General features: G+C 45.3%; 1 protein-coding gene across 8 annotated transcripts in view; it reads left to right on the plus strand.

The window, feature by feature from the left end:
• LOC143832561 (rho GTPase-activating protein 7-like) overlaps nt 1-19,031 on the plus strand; it is a 221,191-nt gene that overhangs the window by 157,609 nt on the left and 44,551 nt on the right. For 5 of the 8 annotated variants that reach the window (XM_077327149.1, XM_077327147.1, XM_077327148.1 and 2 more), the window contains one exon: nt 12,195-12,266. The exons of 1 other annotated variant lie outside the window; for it this stretch is intronic. In XM_077327149.1, the coding sequence (XP_077183264.1) occupies nt 12,195-12,266 (72 nt within the window). Of the gene's footprint in view, nt 1-1,452; nt 1,512-2,147; nt 2,190-12,194; nt 12,267-19,031 lie in introns of those variants that run through there. 2 more of the 8 variants (XM_077327152.1, XM_077327153.1) reach the window with 2 other exon arrangements.

Consider the following 19,031-nt stretch of genomic DNA (forward strand, 5'->3'; position numbering starts at 1 on the left):
TATATTTTTAAAAATAAACAATAGTGTATAAAAGCAATACAACCTGGAATGCTTTTCCTAACTATTTCTTTGTTTAGTGATTTTCTGACTGTATCATATCATCATCGTATCATTAGCATATGGTCATATTATCATACTATACATATAATTCACTTGGCGTGTTGTGGACAACTCACTCCTTTAAAAAGGAGGTGATTGGTTCAGGGCCCTGATGGCTGTCTCTTCTGGCAGTTGCTGAAATAACAGCTTGGTGCATAACCTGGTGCATAGAGAAGATACTACCTGCCATGTTATGTGAGGGACTGGATGGGGAGGGTGGGTGAGGAGTTGATGGGGTTAGCCTTCATGAGGAATGAAACTTAGAACAAAGTAGAAAAGTCTTTAGGGGGATTTAAAAAAAGACAAAACTCATTCCCTTCTGTTGTCACTTAGACAGAGCCGTGAATAGGTGGGTTAAGGGGAGTAAAGTGACATTTGAAGAGCTGAAACAATTAATAGGCTTAGAACAGTTCTACAGGCAAGTTCCCTCATATTTTAGATGGTTCCTGTGGAATAAAAAACTAAAAACAGTGCATGAAGACACCACTTTATTAGATGAGATTGAGAGCATCTTGTGTGTGTGTGTGTCCTATTTCTACCTGCCATTAAGAAAAAATAAAGTTTGGGACATTTCAGGAAAAACAGAGCCATCTAACACCAACCCTGCAAGGTTGGTCACTTCCACACAAAATAGACATGGAGGGATAGTGTGTTATAACTGTCAGCAAGAGGGACATATAAGACCTTATTGACCAAAATTTGAGAAGGGAAAAACCCAAACCTCCCCACAAACTTTCAGAAGACTGAAAAGGGCTGAGGCAACCATAGAAACCACAAGAAGCACAAACAGACTAGGAGTCAGAGAGTACTCTGCAGCCTGAGAGAAGGCGGTAATGGTGGGGAAAAGGCCACATGGCAGCAGATCTCCAGACAAGAGATAAAATGTCTATTTTGAAGACTGGACTCCAGCTGGGGGAGGGAGCATGCGAAGGCTGGGAGGTGCTGTAAAGCCAAGGGATTGGGCTAGGTAGACAAAGAACCACGGTGCTGAGTGCGTGAATCCAAGGGTTGAGGGTAATGGAGTGCAATGCTAAACAGGCAGATGGGAAGAGACCAAGGGTGACGGACACTGAGTGTCATGGATGGGGACTGGTGTACAACCACAGCTGTGCAGAAAACAGGGAGAGTTGCAGTGGAGGGATGAGGGGTGTGGGGCAGATGGTTAGAGCAACTGCGGTGGGGCTAGCTGATGCAGAACAGGAGAGGTAGAAAGAATAATAGGTAGATTGACAGATAAGGGAACTGGGAACAGAAGCCTATTGGCTGTGCTCCCGCCACTATAGAAGGTAGAGCTAAAGGGGTGGGGCTGGGGTGGCAGTTGGTTGCCAGGGCTATTCCTGCAGAGGCAGTAACTGCCACTGACCATTGAGGGCTGTTGAGATTTGAACCTGGGTCTCCAGCTCTCCCTCAAGGTAGGTGGTTCTCCAGCAAATGGAAAGCTGGATGGAGAATGATAACCAATCCCCTTACAACTATCCTTTTTCTTGCTGTTGGCAGCCACTCTTCAGCCTGACCTCTGCCTCACCTTGACTTCTGGCAGCCTCTTCCTGGCCACTGGGCTGGGCCTTCTAGTGGGGGCACATCATTTCCTGCTGTATCCCCTCCTGAACTATTTCTCCATTTATTTCACAATGTATATACCGCCCCTCTTGGTTGTCCATCTCGGGGAAGTATACGTAGTCTTAAAACTCAATAAAACAATAATTCACATAGTTAAAACCAGATTGGGAATTATATAAAACCATAATTTAACACTGTTGCATCAATCTTAATTACTGAAATCAAGTTATAACCTGCAAGATGTTAGCTTATTGCGAGGGGACGGGGGAGGAAAGAAGGGCGGGGTGGGGGGGGGGGGAGAAGGGACCACTAGGTAATTCCCACATAACACTTTTCCAGTATGGTAGGCCTTAAGAGTAGTGGACTCTAATCAGCATTCACACTTCCTGATAAGTATTTAGTAAATGGGCAGGTACTTTGGTATTTTGTTTTAGGGTTGCCAGTTTCAAGATGGGACCTAGAAATCTCCTGGAACTGCAACTGCTTTCCATGTGGGAGAGAGAATGGCTGTTTTGGATGCTAGACTTCAGGTAGGGGGAAGGTGAATGCCAAGGGCTTGGGGTTATGTAGGATGAGAGTGAGGGTGGCAGGTCAGTGAATGCCGGGGGTTTGTGGCTAGTTGGGAAGACAGTATGGATGCTGAGTGAATGAATGCCAACCATAGGGGGTAGTGGAGTGCAAAGGATAACAGGCAGATGAGAAGAGACCAAGGATTGGGGAGACTGAATGCCAAGATGCGGTGCTACAGGTGGGTGTAGATAAGGAGAGCTGCAAAGGAGGGATGACAGGTGTTGGGCAGGTGGTTTGAGCAGCAAGGGTATGGTAGACTTATGGAGAAAAGGAGGGGCAACAAGGATGGTGCGTAGATAGATAAGGGAAATGGGAGGAAGGGGGAGGAAGGGGTGAGATAGGGGTTATGCTGAATCACAAAAGGAAAGGGGGAAATAGAAGGGCAGGTTATCAGACAACAAAGGAAGCTGATAGGTGTGAAAGTCGGCAGCTACTACATTATTCCATACAACTATAAAACACTGACACCAACCACTACCTAGAGCCTGTTGTATTTTGCACACAATGGGCTTTAATGCTTGTTTATAATAATACATCTGAATGAATGCCTAACTGAAATCAGTGGGGTGGAAGTAGGTGTGACTATCGTCCTTTATTGCATGTAGTTTAATATTTTCTTAACAAAGGTTTGATTTTGAGATGCATATGTTACTGAAGGAAAGTACAGTTTTAATATCTTCCTTGATGCTGAAAAGAACTGAAAGAACGTTCCTGTGTTCTTAGTACGGGTTGATCTGACCTGGTAGCATCATTTCAAGCTTTTATTCTTTATGATCAGCATTCCTAAAAAGCAAAATTAGCTGAGTTTTATGATGCTTCTCAGAACTAGAAGTTACTGTTTTGTAAGGGCGAAAAATTCATTTTGAACTTGCTGATGTTTAATTTTTGATAGTGCAATGAGGTCAGCAGGAAATGGAAACTTTTCAACTATTCAGATGTTTAGAAAGCCAGGAAATGTGTTTTTGCATGCAAGGAGAAGGGTGAGGGGGAGTCATATTGGAGCTGGCTTGGAACCCTACACCATATGTCATAGTCTGTAAAACATAAAGAGCTATCATCTAGCTTTTAAAAGCAAATCTTCTTCAAACCAACTCAAAGGAGAAATTTAAAAAGGACATGAAGTTGGAGTAGATTTAGAAAAATAAAAGGCCAGGGGCACTTTAAAGACTAACAGTATTTATCCCAATGTGAGTTTTTCTGAGTTAACATTTACTTCTTTAGATATGTGGAAAAGAAAACCATTCTGAAAATAGACTATGGAAGAATCTTTTTATTTGCTTTCTTCTGCTTAAGAAAACATGTCTTCTGTAAAATAAATTTCAAAGCAGCATTTGGCAATACAATGGTAACAAAACTGAGCTCTTGTGGCAATGTAAAGACAAACACATTCTACATAAATTTTTATGGACCTGAGGCCACTGTATGAGACAACATATATTTATTTGTTCAGTTATTAACCACCCCTCTTGGGCAACTGACTCAGGGCAATTTATAACACTTCTTGGTAACAATAATATTAAAAACGAATAACATTTAACATTAAGCATTTAAAATATTTGAAATCATTAACATATTTTATTCACTATAGGTGCCAGTCTCTGCTGTTAAAAATAACTCTTGAGTTCTACTACTCATTGGCGCCAACCAAAAACCTGGTAGAAAAACACCATTTTGCAGGCCCTTCAGAACGTTGAAAGCTTTTACAGGGTCCACAGGTGCATGGCTGGAGTCAACAGCATGCTGGAAGTATCATGCAAGACATAATTGTTGTATTGGGAACTATCCTGTGGTTACCACTGTTGGAGTTGGAAGAGCTTGGTGAATCTAAATCAAGTTCTGCACCTACTTTGTTGTCTTCTCAGAGGCACCATGTGTGTGGTGGAGGAATAAAATAGATAAAAAGAGAGTTGCCTTTCCCCAGCTGCAAAGATCCCATTTTTGGCACTCTTAATGGAGACTCTTAAGACAGAACAAAGAAGCAATGTGACGCTCTCTGAGCTCAAAAAGCTCAGCTTCTCTTCTACTGAAGAGAGGAAGTGGGCAGCCTCTGAGTTTCTCAGAGACTAGACCAGTTCAAACTGATTTCTTGGTAAAGTCTGCAATTCCTGGGCTGCAGCCAGGTGTCTTGCCTGATCATATGACCAGGACCTTGCGGTGATTACTACTACCAGCCCTTCACCACCTTGGAGAGGGTAAAGAGAGAGGTTTTTTGGAAGGGAATCTGAGCATGTGGTTTGCTTCTTCATGTGCTCGTGGCTGCAGCAGCCATTTAGGAACAGCTTCCCCCCTCCCTTTTTTTCCCTGTTGGTTTGGGCACTATGGCTTTTTCCAGGCAGGAGCAGAATTTTTCATCTGAGGATGAGCACCCTACCACGGAGGTCTCTGAAGGGTCTGGCAAGACCAGGGATGCTTTGGCCGTGGCGGCACAAGGAACTTCTGTGCCAGCGGCTCCTGAGGAACAATGACAGCGGCTCCTGAGGAACAATTCGCATAGAGCTGCTAAGGAGCTCTGCCACCTCCCCCAAAATGTCCGACTCAGCGGTGAGGGGACCAGTCTGGCTCTAGAGTAGTGGAGCAGCGGCGGAGAGGTGATACAGAGGTGCCTCATTGTGACAGACAAAGTTAGCCTGAGGATTTGAGTAAAGTAGTGGCAATGGCTGGAAAATTTAATTTGCCAGCTGAGTTTTTTCTTTTCATGCAAAATTCCGTGCAAGCTGAAAGTGTAAGGTTTTGTAAGCAAAACATGCCATCTTCCTCCAGTGGAGTCAGATCCTTTTCCCCCGGAAAAAAAAATTATATACAATCATGAACAAACACATTCTTGTAGTGCAGAGTGGTAAGCGGCAGAAATGCTGTCTGAAGCTCTCTGTCCATGAGGTTGGGAGTTTGATCCCAGCAGCCGGCTCAAGGTTGACTCGGCCTTCCATCCTTCCGAGGTCGGTAAAATGAGTACTTGGTGCTGGGGGATAAAATGGTAATGACTGGGGAAGGCACTGGCAAGGTCACCCTGTATTGAATCTGCCAAGAAAACGTTAGAAGGCGTCACCCCAAGCATCAGACATGACTCGGTGCTTGCACAGGGGATACCTTTACCTTTTTATGAACAATGGATCTTCACACCATTGGTCAGTTTTGGTTTAATTTCTGCGAAAGAACACTTGCATAATGTTATAGTTGGGGGTCACCACAACATGAGGAACTGTATTAATGGGTCACGGCATTAGGAAGGTTGAGAACCACTGCTTTAGAGCATCTTGGAGTGGTAATAAACACAGCCAGTACCGCGCTTTTCCTCCCTCAGGCCAAGATACTCAAGACTGTGTCATTGGCCAAACAGATAATCAAGGCCAGGTCATCGCCACTCCTATAGCAGGCCAGTCTAATGGGCCTGATGATCTCCAATTCAAAGACAATTCAGTGGAGGTGTGCCCATGCCTGTCCCATACAGGAGGCTCTATGCCCTTTCCAACAGAGAATCTCAAACAAGATAGACGTTCCTGTGACCCTGGATTATCAGCCTATGCTGGTGGATTGTCTGGAAAAATTTATCAAGAGGAAAACTTTATCTCATCACAGAATTTCATCAGATCTTCATAGATGCCAGTCTGACAGGCTGAGGGGCCACGTTGAATCAGATTCCGATGCAAGGGTCCTGATCAGCGGAGGAACAAAGGCAGCCCATCAATCTGCTGGAGCTGAGAGCAATATTCCTAGTTCTAAAATTCTTCCAGTCGACCATAAAGGGAACACACATGATCTGCATGGACATGATCGTGGCCAAGGCATATGTCAACCACCAGGGTGGATCAAAGTTGGGAATACTTTAACTTGAGGCCAAACAGTTAATGGACTGGGCAGAGAAACACTTTGCTTCACTCAGGGCATGTCCAGGGTGTTCTGAACACTCAGGAAGACTGGTTCAGCAGACAGATTCTCTAGTAAGTGGAATATCAACAACTCGGTGTCCCAGAGGATCGTGGAACACTTCAGACAACCCAGTCTATATCTTTTTGCAGCTCATCTCAATTTCAAGGTGGAACAATTCTGCACAAGATTTTATCATCCCAGGGCTGTGATGGCGGATGCATTGATGGACCCTTCCGCCCCTACACCCTTCCGCCAGTACCTGTTCTTTCATGGTTCCTGCACAGAATCAGAGTTCTGAGAGGCGAAGTGATCCTGGTGGCCACTTGGTGGCCAAAGTGTCCCTGGTTCCCCACCATTATCCAGATTATGGACATGCCACACCTTCCTTTACCAGTCATCCCAGACCTACTAGTTCAGGATCCACTCAGGCCTGGCTGGTGGAATCTGACCACTTGGCTGCTGAGAGGTTGGCTCTGAGGCGTTAAGGGTACAGTTCAGCAGTGACTAATACCATTTTGGCTTCCAGAAGAGCCTCCACTACTAGGCTCTGTAATTGTTCATGGAAAACCTTTGTCTGCTGGGTACGTAGGAATTCAGTTAATCCTAGTTTCCCAAAAATTAAACAGATATTGGATTTTCTTCAGGATGGTATGAATACTGGACTTCGGTCCGGAACTCTCCATAGACAAGTCGCGTCCCTAGCTATGGTCCTGGGTTTGGAAGGATGGTTGCCATTATCAGTTCTCTCAGAGCCTCCCCCCAGACATCACTTCCCCACGTGGAAGTTGAATGTAGTTTTATCTGCCCTGACCAAGGCACCATTTGAACCTATCAAATCCATCCCTCTGTCTAAATTAACTCTCAAAACTATTTTCTTAGTTGCTGTTACTTCCGCTAGAAGAGTTTCAGAGCTGGGTGCTCTTTCTATCGATAAGGACCTTTGCATATTCCACAGCACTAGGGTAGTATTTAGGACAGATCCCCTGTTCAGACCTAAGGTGGATTCTCATTTCCATTTGTCTCAGGAGCTTAGTCTGCTTTCCTTTCCCAAGCCTCAGACAGACGAGGAGAGGACGTGGCACAAGTTAGATGTCAGGAGAGTACTCAGGGTGTACATTGGAAGGACTCAGGAACTTAGAAGGACTAGGAGTTTGTTCATCTCAGTAGTGGCTTCTGTGGCCGGAAGAGCAATGTCCAATGCTGCCATCAGCAAGAACATCCGGTCTTGCATTGTGGAGGCCTATAGGCTTGAGAGCAAGGTGATGCCGGAAGGCATCACAGCGCATTCCCTTAGGAGCGCGGCTGCATCAGCCGCCTTGGTGGAACAAGTTTACAGGGCTGCTACCTGGGGCACGCCTTCCACCTTTGTACGACACTATAAGATAGATGCCACGGATGTGGCTGAGATGGACTTTGGCTGGAAGGTCTTGCAGCAGGTGATGGACTCTGACTGAACCAAATTTTTTCCCTCCCTTCTCATGGGGACTGCTCTCCCTTCTCATGGGGACTAAGTTCCACACCCAGAGGGAGAACAACCATTGGATACGCACTGAAAAGGGTCCTCCTTGTAGGTCAGGAGGACAGCTTGTCCCTCTTAGTTCTTGGTTGAGGTCCATCACTGACAACAGAGTTTATTTTTTGCAGAATGTATATCGTCACCATAGAGGCAATAATGGCCAATGGAACACTGTATGTTGTTTATTAGAATACTTAGTTTTTTGTTTCTAGGTGTACCAAAAAAAGAGAGGCTTATGGGGAGACACTTCAAGTGCTATTTTTATATGTTGACTGGTTATGACTTCCTCTCCTCTCCTCCTTCTTGCTTGTTTCCTTTCTATATTAATTTAGTTTAAATTCTAGAGGGCTAAGTTTTAGGGATAGCTCTCTGGAAGAATCCAACTGGCAAGAGGAGGGAGACAGGAAGTTTTTGCTTTGACCTGCCTCCCTCAAAGAGAGATGGGAAATCACCCATCAAGCTGTCCTGACCAGGAGAAGGACCCTTTTCGGTGAGTATCCAGTGGTCGGCCATTGTGTAGAACAGGATGCTGGACTGGATGGACCACTATCCTGATCCAACAGGGCTCTTCTTATTTTCCTAACATTTAGCACATCATGAAACTATAGACATATGCTAGTAATTACCTGATAACTGCCTCAGATGTACTCTTCCTTCCAGTTTTATTCCTGGTCAAAAGCATTCTAACTTGGATCTAAAGGCCTGTGCCTAACAACCACAGTCCATTGCTAAAGTACTGATTTATTTGGGGAAAATTGTTTAATACCCCACTTTTCACTGCCCAAAGGAGTGTCAAGACAGCTTACAAACACCCTTCACTCTCCCCACAACAGACACCCTGTGATGTAGGTGGGATTGAGAGAGCTCTTAAGAGAACTACAATTAGCCCATGGTCACCCAGCTGGCTGCATGTGAAGGAATAGGGAATCAAACCCAGTTCTCCAGATTAGAGTCCACCACTCATTAACCCCTACATTATGCTGGTGGGTTTATCTAGGAACCTATCTTACCATTTCTTGAACAGCAGCATTGAGGCTTCAATATTAGATTTTAGCATTGGAGCAGTGTCACCTTTTGGCACATTGAAATGCATGTTGTATGCATATACCACCACAAAGGCTTAAAGCAGTAAAATGTAAGGAAGATTGAACAGTTTTTTTCACATGTTGATAACATCACATTATCACTAGAAAAACATGGTTCATGGTTCAAACTACAGCCCAGGATACTGTCTTCAGTGAGGCCAACCCCTTGCCCCTTGCTTCTTGTGGCCTATCAAAAGGATGGATAGGAAGATAGGGGCCCCCTTCCTGGAGATAATCCACCTCTGGGATTGGGCTGCCATCAATATGCCAATGACACCCAGCTCTTCCTCCTGATGGATAGTTGCTCTGACTCATTAGCCAGCTGTCTGGAAGCAGTGATGGGATGGCTTAAACAGCCATCTGAAATTCAGTCCTTCAAAGACAGAGGTCCGACAGCTTGGTAAGAAGGGTCCTGGTGAGGGCGCACGATTGCCCTGCTTGCATGGGTAACTATCAGTGACACACTCAGCCAGGAACCTGGACATGACCTTTGACACCTCCCTCTCCATGGAGAAACAGATCAAAAGAGTAGCATGACTGGCATTCTTCCACGTGTACCAAGCTAAGCTACTAGTGCCCTACCTGGCCCCAGAACACCTAGCCATAGAGATCCTTGCAACGGTCACCTCTGGACTGGTTTTCTTGGACTGGTACAGTTTCACTTCAAGATAGTAAATGAAGAAAAACCATTTCAGAAATTCTGAAATATTAATAATTGAGGTCTTGCTGTTGTTAATAATCAGATCATGGTTCAAGCTGCAGTCCATTGTGCTCCAAAATCAATGAAATGTCTAGGGATATATTTTGCCATAGAACTAAAACAGCTTCACCTTTAATTTTTCAGAAACTTGACTGGAGATTTGGATAGGTGATAATGTATTTGGTTATTTTGGATAGTGAGAATTACTGCAGTTAAAATGAACATATTGTCTACATTTTATAATATAAGCCCACTTGTGGTTGATGTTAAGGAGGCCGGATTCATATGGGTGAAAGTAGTGTTACATACGTACTTAATAGAATTGGTGCTAACATTTCCTGGTTTAAAATTTCAAATATTTTTATGAGTCCAATTTTTCTGTGTTAGATATTTTCTGAGGCAAGTTTTTTATCACCTGAAATAATGGAACTTCAATAACTCTGGATACATTTAAGTAGTTTAGAAGAAAGTCTTCTTAGCAGCATTGTTCTGTTTTTTCATTAGGCTTAAATAATATAAGGGAACTATATATAAGAGAGCCAGAACTACTAGAGAAGTCATTTCTAATAGAGTGGATAGAGATGTATTAATGAGCAAGGTTTATTTGGGAGCTAGATTAATTTTGATGTGACTACGTATACTCAGCTTTTAAAGGGTTGATTACAGTTTGAAAAACAGGGTCTTGTTGCAAAATATGTTGATTGTTATTTGCTGCCAAAATATTTTGGGGTATATGCTGGAAGAAAAGTACTTTCCATTATTGGAATAGCTTTAAAAACTATTGGCCATTATAAAATAGACATTTTTATGGGTAAAATATTAAAAAGTAACATTTGGAGTGCTGAGGACAGAGGAAAAACTTTTAATGACTGGAAATGGGTGAGAATCTGGTAATGTATCTATATCTATAAAAATGTATGTATGTAAAAATGTAATGTATCTATATCTATAAAAATGCACGTCTGTCTTTATGTTCTTATTTAAATAATTAATGCAATGTAATTTTTTTTAAGCAAGCCTTGGCAGTTCAGGTCTTATAATGGTCATAATATGAATTATACAATATACATTTCTTCTTCGGAAAGGGCTCAGTAATTCTCAATATTTGTTTGCTTTGGAGGCTGCTGGCCTATGCTTTTTTGGCAAAGGTATATTAAAATGTTTATAATTTTAAGGCATCTGGTGAATGTTCTGAAGAAGTTATGTTTTCTTTTTCCTGTGGGAATGTTATAACATTGGATTTTTATTAATTGTCACAAAATGAGTAACATCTGTTTAACTGAACAAAATGTCAGGTATTATAGATAATAGGCTGTTAAATTAATAGGGGTGGAATGATGGAGTATCACTGCATTCTGAAATTACTGTTATAAGCTCAAAATGCTCTAGAGAGCAATGAATTAAGCATTATAGAGCAACAAGTATTTATTCACTTAGCTTTTACCATTTCTGCATGAGGAATATTCCCCTGGGCAGCCTCTGGTTACTGGTTGGTTTTAGAGCCCTCTCCACATGATGTTACCTGCATTCCGAGGCTGTCCAGGGGCTGGTTCCAGTTTTGCCCAGATTTGCCGTGGGACAAGGTATTTGCCACTTTTATCTTGCATCCTAGCAGTGAGCAACCAGAGGCAAACCCATATGGAGGGGGAAAGGCGTGGTAGTCTCTGTAATATCATACCGCCCTCCCCTTTCCATTTCCTGCTCCATTTGAAAAATGGTGTGGTCCGTGTTGCAGGGTAACTGTAAAGCTACCCTGTCAGAGGTAAAATAAAATCTTTAAAATGTCCACAGTCTTTTTTGAATTAGGCAGGCAAAAGATAGCCCCGTTTATGTTTTTTGGAATGGGGAATGAAAGGAGGAAGGGGGGCAGGTGATTAAGCTGCTTTCTCCCGATCATCCAGGCATGCATGCCCCTTGTTTTAAAGCCTTATATTTACAAAAATGACTTTTTGTGCTCCAGTTTCCCATGTTCAGACTCTCAAGAATCCACCCAGACACAAAGGAAAAGAAAAACACGAATTACAAAAAGGGGGGGGGGGGAGGAATGCCGTATTGTTCTGGTGTTTCTCCATAGTTATGCGGAAGTGTTACTTTTAATTAAAAATACATCTATTGTGGCATTACCGCATAGCAATGGAGAAGTGCCTTTAAAAAAAGGGGGTTTTTTTTAGAGAAAAAGTTTTAGGGGAAAAAGTTTCAGTCCAAGCGTGAACTGCTGTGCTGTGATTGTTGGCTTGCTGTGATTGACTGGTCAAGGAGTGGGGGGAGACGTTTGGCTTGTTTTCCCTTGCAGCCTTGTCGGGAAGCAAAAAAGGGGCAATGGGCCTGAGGGAAAATGCAGGAGGAGTCTCCCCATGAGGAGGGCTGCAAACATGAGTTTTACCATCCTGCGTTTGCAAGCAGGAGGCCACTTGCGTTTTAGCCCTCTATGCAGAAACGGTTCTAGTTCTTACCATGTCTCTTTCAGATAGTATATGCCTGAAAATGATATCTGTGTTTTGCGATTGCCAAGACATCCCAGAGTTAAAAAGCTTGGAAATGTATAGCATAGGTGAGAATATCATATTGCTATTGTCACCGTTATGCTGGTGATTCCATACCAAATGCATCTGTCTATTGTAGGATAAAAACTGTATTTGAAAAGAAATATTACAAGATTAAAACAAATCGCAATGTCCTTTCCTTAGAGACAAGTAATGAAAAGGTGTGTTTGGAGCTATTTAATATGACTTAATTTTGTTTGTTTTCCTATTTCGTATTCAAGATCTAACTTGAGGGTTTCATATTTTTCTTCCAGAAATTGAGGCCAAGGAAGCCTGTGAGTGGCTGAAGGCTGCTGGTTTCCCCCAGTATGCTCAAATGTTTGAAGGTACTGTTATGGCATTTTTGATAAATAAGTATTGAAAAGTGTAAGAATGAGGCTCCGCATGCCATAAGCATAATCAAACAGCCGAATCAACCCTGGTGATCAATGGGGTGACAGATGTCGCAGCCAGATTGCCTTCACATCCGTAAGCATTATTGTCTCAGAACAGAAACATGAAAATCAGGAAACACTTCCCATTTTAGTCACACCTCAGAACTACAGGGGCTGAGGATGTCCAAACACAAAGACACAACACTCTTGTGACATGCATAACAAAAAGTATTCTGAAATAAGTTCTGCAACAGATTCCCTCTATTTTCTGAGCTGGAGCCTAATGCAAAGCAAGCTGGCTCGCCAGCACTAGAAGGGAGTTTACTACGGGATGATCATAAAAATCATGAATAAGTACAAGACATGAGAATTAGAGATTGCAATACAGTCTTCGCCTCCAGAAACAGTTTCCTCTGCATTACTTAGTATGGAACACTTCCACCAAATGTACATTCTCCTTAAAATGTATTTCATGGAATCAGAAATTCATTCCTACATTGCTCTATGGAATTCTGGTCTGGATACAGGCCCCAGAAGTGTATCTGATCTGATCTTACTATAATTGCTGAACTGGGCCAGCAGCAACTAGTGACCAAAGCCTGGTTGCAGGACATTAAGTACTGGCTAAAAATTCACTTTAAAGCTTCTCCTGGAATGGAAGCCTACTTACAGATATGTGTAGTGATTCAATTAATTTTAGGTTGGTATAATAGAATTCTTTTCAGGATTAAAACCACAGGGATTGATATATTTTGGAAAAACACATATTTTGAATGATTGTTCAAAGATTTGAAGACCTAGAACACCAACTTCTGAACTCAGCTTCCTATAGCCTTTCCTGCAAAAACTTTGCCCTGTTATTATTATTCCTTGGACTCCCTCCAGGCAAGGAAAGCACTGCTCCTAGCAAGATTAAATGTCTTCTCCACGAAAGTGACCAGTGGCAGATTCTGCCATATTTTTAAATTAGAGAGACTTTGCCTCCATAGTTGTGGTGTCCCCAACATGTGCAAAAATGCTAGCCTGCACATTGGGTTTCAGTGTATATCACCTATGTCCATCTGTGTTGTGGTTATCCTTATTTATTTGAATTGTGTGCCATTAAAGGTAATTTATACCTTCATAGAATGTGACTGACTGGAATCTTGTCTATTAAATTGTCTAGAAATTACTTTTTTTTCCAAAGGGACTATGACATTTTAATACTCCAAGGGATCTGGACTTCTGAAGCCCTACAAATAGATGATTAGTGTTCTTTCCCCCTGGAAGCCACTAGAGGAAAGAGCCCAGGGAGGCTAAAAGGAGGTCTAAGAATTTTAATATCAGCATCCCTAAAACTAAAGAGGGTGGAGCTATCCTTTCTGGACAACTTGGCTGTGGTTATCCTTCTTGAAGGGGATTATGTGAGCCTGTTACTCATTAATGCCATATGCATTGAAACATGGATCCTCCTATTCCACTGAGCAAAGTTTGAAGCCACCTTCCAGCCTGAGGGATCCTTTCCTTCCATTTCAGTGGCTCCTTCCTCCAGTGGAAGAGATGTTTAAATTGCATGAAAGCTGGGGGTGTAGCTCCTTTAGGCTACGAGAGCTTCAGGGTGGAGAGACTTGACTATGTGGAAATGGTGTTTTACAAAATGAATCATCCTGTATGATAAACAATTTGGGGTTAGGTATCTGGCAAACTGTTGCAGGTCTCAGCTTGAATTTGGCTTCTTCACTGAATATGAGTTTAAGCTGTGATTAGGCTTGCCTTACCATACCCTCCTCTACCCGTCCCATTCTGCCAAGCAGGTGAGTGCTAGAATGGCACCTGGATATTGGGCACAAGGGACTAGAGAAGCCTTTGCATCTTGGAGCCACTGCTTCTACAGAGTAACACGCATACTGGATGGGAAATGCACTTCTGGGTAGCAGTATGTGTGAATGTGATCTTAGGATACTTGTGGACTGTAAGCTAAATATGAGGAGACAGCGTGATGGCTATTATAGTCTTGGGCTGTATCAACACAGGCATCAATTCAGTCCTGCTGTATACTGCAATGGTCAGACCCCTCTTGGAGTACTGTGTGCAGTTCTGGTGGCCTCACTTCAAAAAGCACATGGACAAAATCAAAAGGGTTCAGAGGAGACTGACAAGAATGATCCAGGGCCTGGGGACCAGCCCTATGAGGAAAGACTGAGGGTAATCTTCAGCTTGGAGAAGAGATTTAGAAGGGACATGATTGCTGTCTAAGTATTTGAAAGGTTGTCACTTAGAGGAGGGCAGGGATTTGCTCCTGTGGGCAGCAGAGAACAGGATCCGCAGTAATGGGTTTAAACTACATGGAGAACGATATCGGCTAGATATCAGGAAAAAGCAAATCCACAGTCAGAGTAGTTCAACAGTGGAATTGACTACCTCAGGAGGTGGTGAGCTGCCCCTCACTGGCAGTCTTCAAGCAGTGGCTGGACAGATACTTATCCTGGATGCTTTAGGCTGATGCTGCATTGAGCAGGGGGTTGGACTTAGATGGCTTGTATCAGTGGTCCCCAACCTTTTTATCACCGGGGACTGGTCAATGCTTGACAATTTTACTGAGGCCCGAGGGGGGGTAGTCTATTGCCAAGGGACGCTGCTGCTGCCTGAGCCCCTGCTCCACTTGCTTTCTTGCTGGGGCCCCTGACTTCCCACCACCCACTGGGGTAGGCCCCACAGCTGCGCAGTGCCACACCGAGGGGGAGCCGCAGCCACGGTGGCCGCTGGAGAGCACCAAAGGCAGAGTGGCAGGGCAGCCCCCGGGGCAGCAGCTGGGAAGGAGGACAAGGAGGAGCCGTGGTCCGGTACAGACTGATCCATGGACCAGTTACCTGTCCCCGGACTGGGGGCTGAGAACTACTGGCTTGTATGACTACTTCCACTCTGTGATTCTAGAAGAAGCCTGAACTCTCCCTAGCAGATAAATGGACTGAACTGAGGATACTGTACTTTGATCACATTATGATAAAATTACATATTACTTGAGAAACAGTCGTAATCTGCTGTAACTTATATACTACCATATAATGTGTGTGTTAATTTTGTGTCATATTAAAGGGCAGAAAAAGTAATACTTGAAGGTAGAAAATCTTCTGTAGTAAGCAAAGAAAGTATGTTATTTGCACAGAGACTCTCTAATAACATTACAATAGATAGAATTGCAAGCATCTGTTCCACTTAATATTTCTGGCAAGGGCTTGGAGGGGGAGCATGTCTCATGGATTAAGTGCCACTCAATGCTTAACTGTGGCTATCCCACCCCTGAGTGCCTCCTCCTCCAACTGGCTTATCTGCCTGTACAGCGGCCAACCATTGCCTTCTGTCCCCCAACCCTGACCACCCCTCCTCCTTTCGCTGCCCTTTAAGGCTTGGTGGCTGCAGATCCCTGCCACATGTGAGCTGCCCATACCGGTGAGTTCCCTACCTGGGGACCTCCAGCCCCTGGGCCTTGGGGCTCCCGGGGAGGTCACCTCAATCTAGACAACCGAGCCAACCAGCCGTGGCGTTTGTAAAGGACATGCCGCCCTAACAGCTGCCTGCAGCCTTTCCAGGTTTGGGGGGGGAGGCCATCCACAGAGTTCTCCCTCTAGGTCAGGAGGACAGCTTGGTGGGTGATTTCCCATCTCTCTTTGAGGGAGGCAGGTCAAAGGAAAACTTCCTGTCTCCCTGTTGGGAAATGCCCTCCTCTTGCCAGTCTTCTTCCTGCCTCACATGAGGGAGCATACAGACTAGAAGTCTCCTGCTTGGAAGAGAATTTTTCTTTACAACCCCTGTTCCAACATTTTTTTCCTGCTCCCCTGCTAGCCTTCCCTCCTGCTATTCCTTTTTTCTTTCCCGCCCTCCCCTTGGTCGGTTGAGAGAAAGAGCAGAGAGTGACTTTGAAGCAGGGAGCTGAGCACATGGCTGCTTGTTAGCAGTGGCCATTTTGGATTGCTTTCCTTTTTGCTTCTTTCCTTGCATTTATTTTTCCCACTGCTGGGAGATGGCCTCCAGCAGGCGGGAACACAATTTTTCATCTGAGGATGAGCAACACTCTCAGGAGGCCCAAGAGGGGGAAGTTGATTCCAGAGATGCCACAGCCACTGTGGCACAAGGAACTTTGGCGCAAGTGGGCCCCCAGGAGCAAGGATAGTGCTCCTTTTCGCACTGGGCCGCTTCGGAACTGCGCCACCCCCCCAAAGCCGTCTGACTCAGCGGATACGGAGAGGGGCCTGATCCTGGCACTTCCTCAGCGGGGAAACGGCAGAGGACCGATCCTGAAGGTCCACAACGTGTGAGACAGAACCAGCCTAAGGAACTGGGTAACATTGAGTCTATGGCAAAACGTTTTAAATTGCCTGCTGAATTCTTTACCTTCAGGCAAAATTCTATGCAGGCAGAGATTGCTAAATTCGGTAAGCAAAGCCTTGCCTCTTCAGGAAGGATCTCCAGGCCCTGTTCCCATTCCTGCTTCCCTGACTCTAGATCCCACATCTAGATGGCCCATTAAGGCAGCATAAAAAAAAGGAAGAAAAAAAAAGAAGGCCCTATTATTCCTCCAATTGTCAGCCTGAATCTTCTGAGGAGGAAACTCAGGCCAGGGAACGGGAAGAAGGATAGAAGGTATTATGGTCCCAAGGGCAGTGGGGAATTTTTCCTAAGATACAAACCAACTTAAAGAACTTCCCTTACCAGAATCCTTTGAAAGGATCAGGGCTGAATGGGGAAAGCCTGTTGTAACTAAACAGTTTCCTTCCTTTATTTAGCGTATGTGAGGCATGCCAGAGTATGCTGAATCCATGTTACAGATTCCTGCAATAGATGGTCCAGTGGCAGCATTGCAGACTTCTGAGGATGGCGAGGGATATCTTCAAGATATCATGGACAGAAGGTCAGAGACTGTGCTGAGAAAGCACACAAGGCCATAAGTCCCTACAAAGCCTCTAAAAATCTTTTTGCAGCTGTTTGAAAGCAGCAAAATATCCTTTTGACCTTGGCTGCTACCACACAGTGAATTTTGCTAATTGCAGTTATCTGCAGCTGCTGGTTATGGCCTTATTGCTCTGCGGTCTGCGACACAGAGAACTTTCTCTGTTTGTTGAAACATCAGGACGCTGTTTTACTTGAGCCTACCTTGGTCATTGTGGAGGAGGCGTCGTTTCTTCTTTCTGTTCCTGCTGCCGGTGTTGCTTCGTCCTTCTGTTACTGCTGCCGGTATTTACTACCTTGGGCTACAGGTTAATGCTTGGAGCTGCAGACTGCAGACCAGGCAGGCCTCGCCCACTGAGGTAGCAGGCACTGGGATTGCTGTGATTGGCTTGTTGCCAGCTCTCCGTGAGCCTGGCCCTCTCTTGCACCTGCCGCTGCTGTTGCTGCTGTCGACTGTGCTGGGAGAGTTGGAGCTGTGGTCCGGAGGCCAAATCCCCACCGCCAGATAAATGGAGGAGAACGAAGGCGAGGACGCTTCCACTTTAAGATCTGAACCGGGAGTGAAGAGTTGGCTCCTTTGGACACCACCTAGTGGCGGCCGGAAGAACTACAAGGACTTGGTCCAGCTGAGAACCGCCTCTGCACCATCTGGTGGCCAAGCGAAGAACACCTGCCAACTGTATTTTTTTGTGGTTGCCTGGACTGGCCATTCTTCGATATTAGGGGGGGAGGGGTTAGTGGATAGGGATTTTTACCCAGAGAGAAATAGAAGTTAGGGCAAGACCAGTGGTGTTAAAGGAGCGAACTGGAAGGGCTAGAGAGAACCCCTTATAGGCGGGATCTCGCCCCTAGAGTGTAGCTCCTGCCTCGCCAGCTGCTACTTAGATTAGGGTGGACGGGAGGGGAGGGCTGGGTGGGAGTAGTACTAGGGAAGGGCGGGCTAGGGTGGGTTAGTGCAGCTAAGCGGGGGGGAAGAAGTATGCAGGAGGTTAGTGGGTTGTTCTCTCTGGGGTGCGGGAACATTGAGAGAGAGGTCCAAATAAGGGGGGGGGCTCGCACTGGGGTCGGGATTCCAACGATCACAGGCCAGGGGCGCTATGGCTGGGGGAGGAGGTTGGACAAAAGAAGAGGTGGAAGCACTGGTGTCCCATATAGGACCCGGCCGTGGAGACACGGCCGGCGCCCTGGGTGTGCTCGATCCCCTTCTAACCTCCGTCCCATCCCCAGGAATGTGAGGGTGGAGGCTAGGGTAAAGGGTCCAACATTGGTCTTGTGCAATGCAAGGTCGATTAAGAACAAGGCCTCGACTCTGCAACACTTCATCGCGGAGTCGAAGGCGGACCTTGCTTGCGTGACCGAGACCTGGGTGAGGGAAGGCGAGTCAGCGGCCCTGAAAGAACTAGCCCCACCAGGATACTCGGTCCTTCACCAATCTCGGACCCACAAGAGGGGAGGGGGGGTGGCAATTGTGGTCCGGGAGGTCCTCACCTGCAGGGCTCTCCCAGCGCCGGAAATCAGTGGAGTGGAGTGTGTCGGTATTGGATGGGACTCGGTCGAGAGTGTGGCTATCTGGTTGGTATACCGTCCGCCCAACGCGCCGCCAGATGTCCTGCCCCGCCTGCTGGAGGCGGCGGCCGCCTGGGCGTTGCAGTACCCCAGGCTTCTGATCCTGGGCGACTTCAACGTCCATGCGGACGCGCCCCCTTCAGTCCATGGTGGAGACCTGGTGTCATCCATGGCGACACTAGGGCTTTCGCAATTTGTTGCCGGGCCCACCCATCACGCCGGCCA

Source organism: Paroedura picta, chromosome 3, assembly GCF_049243985.1.
Source record: "Paroedura picta isolate Pp20150507F chromosome 3, Ppicta_v3.0, whole genome shotgun sequence".
Classification (NCBI taxonomy): domain Eukaryota; kingdom Metazoa; phylum Chordata; class Lepidosauria; order Squamata; family Gekkonidae; genus Paroedura; species Paroedura picta.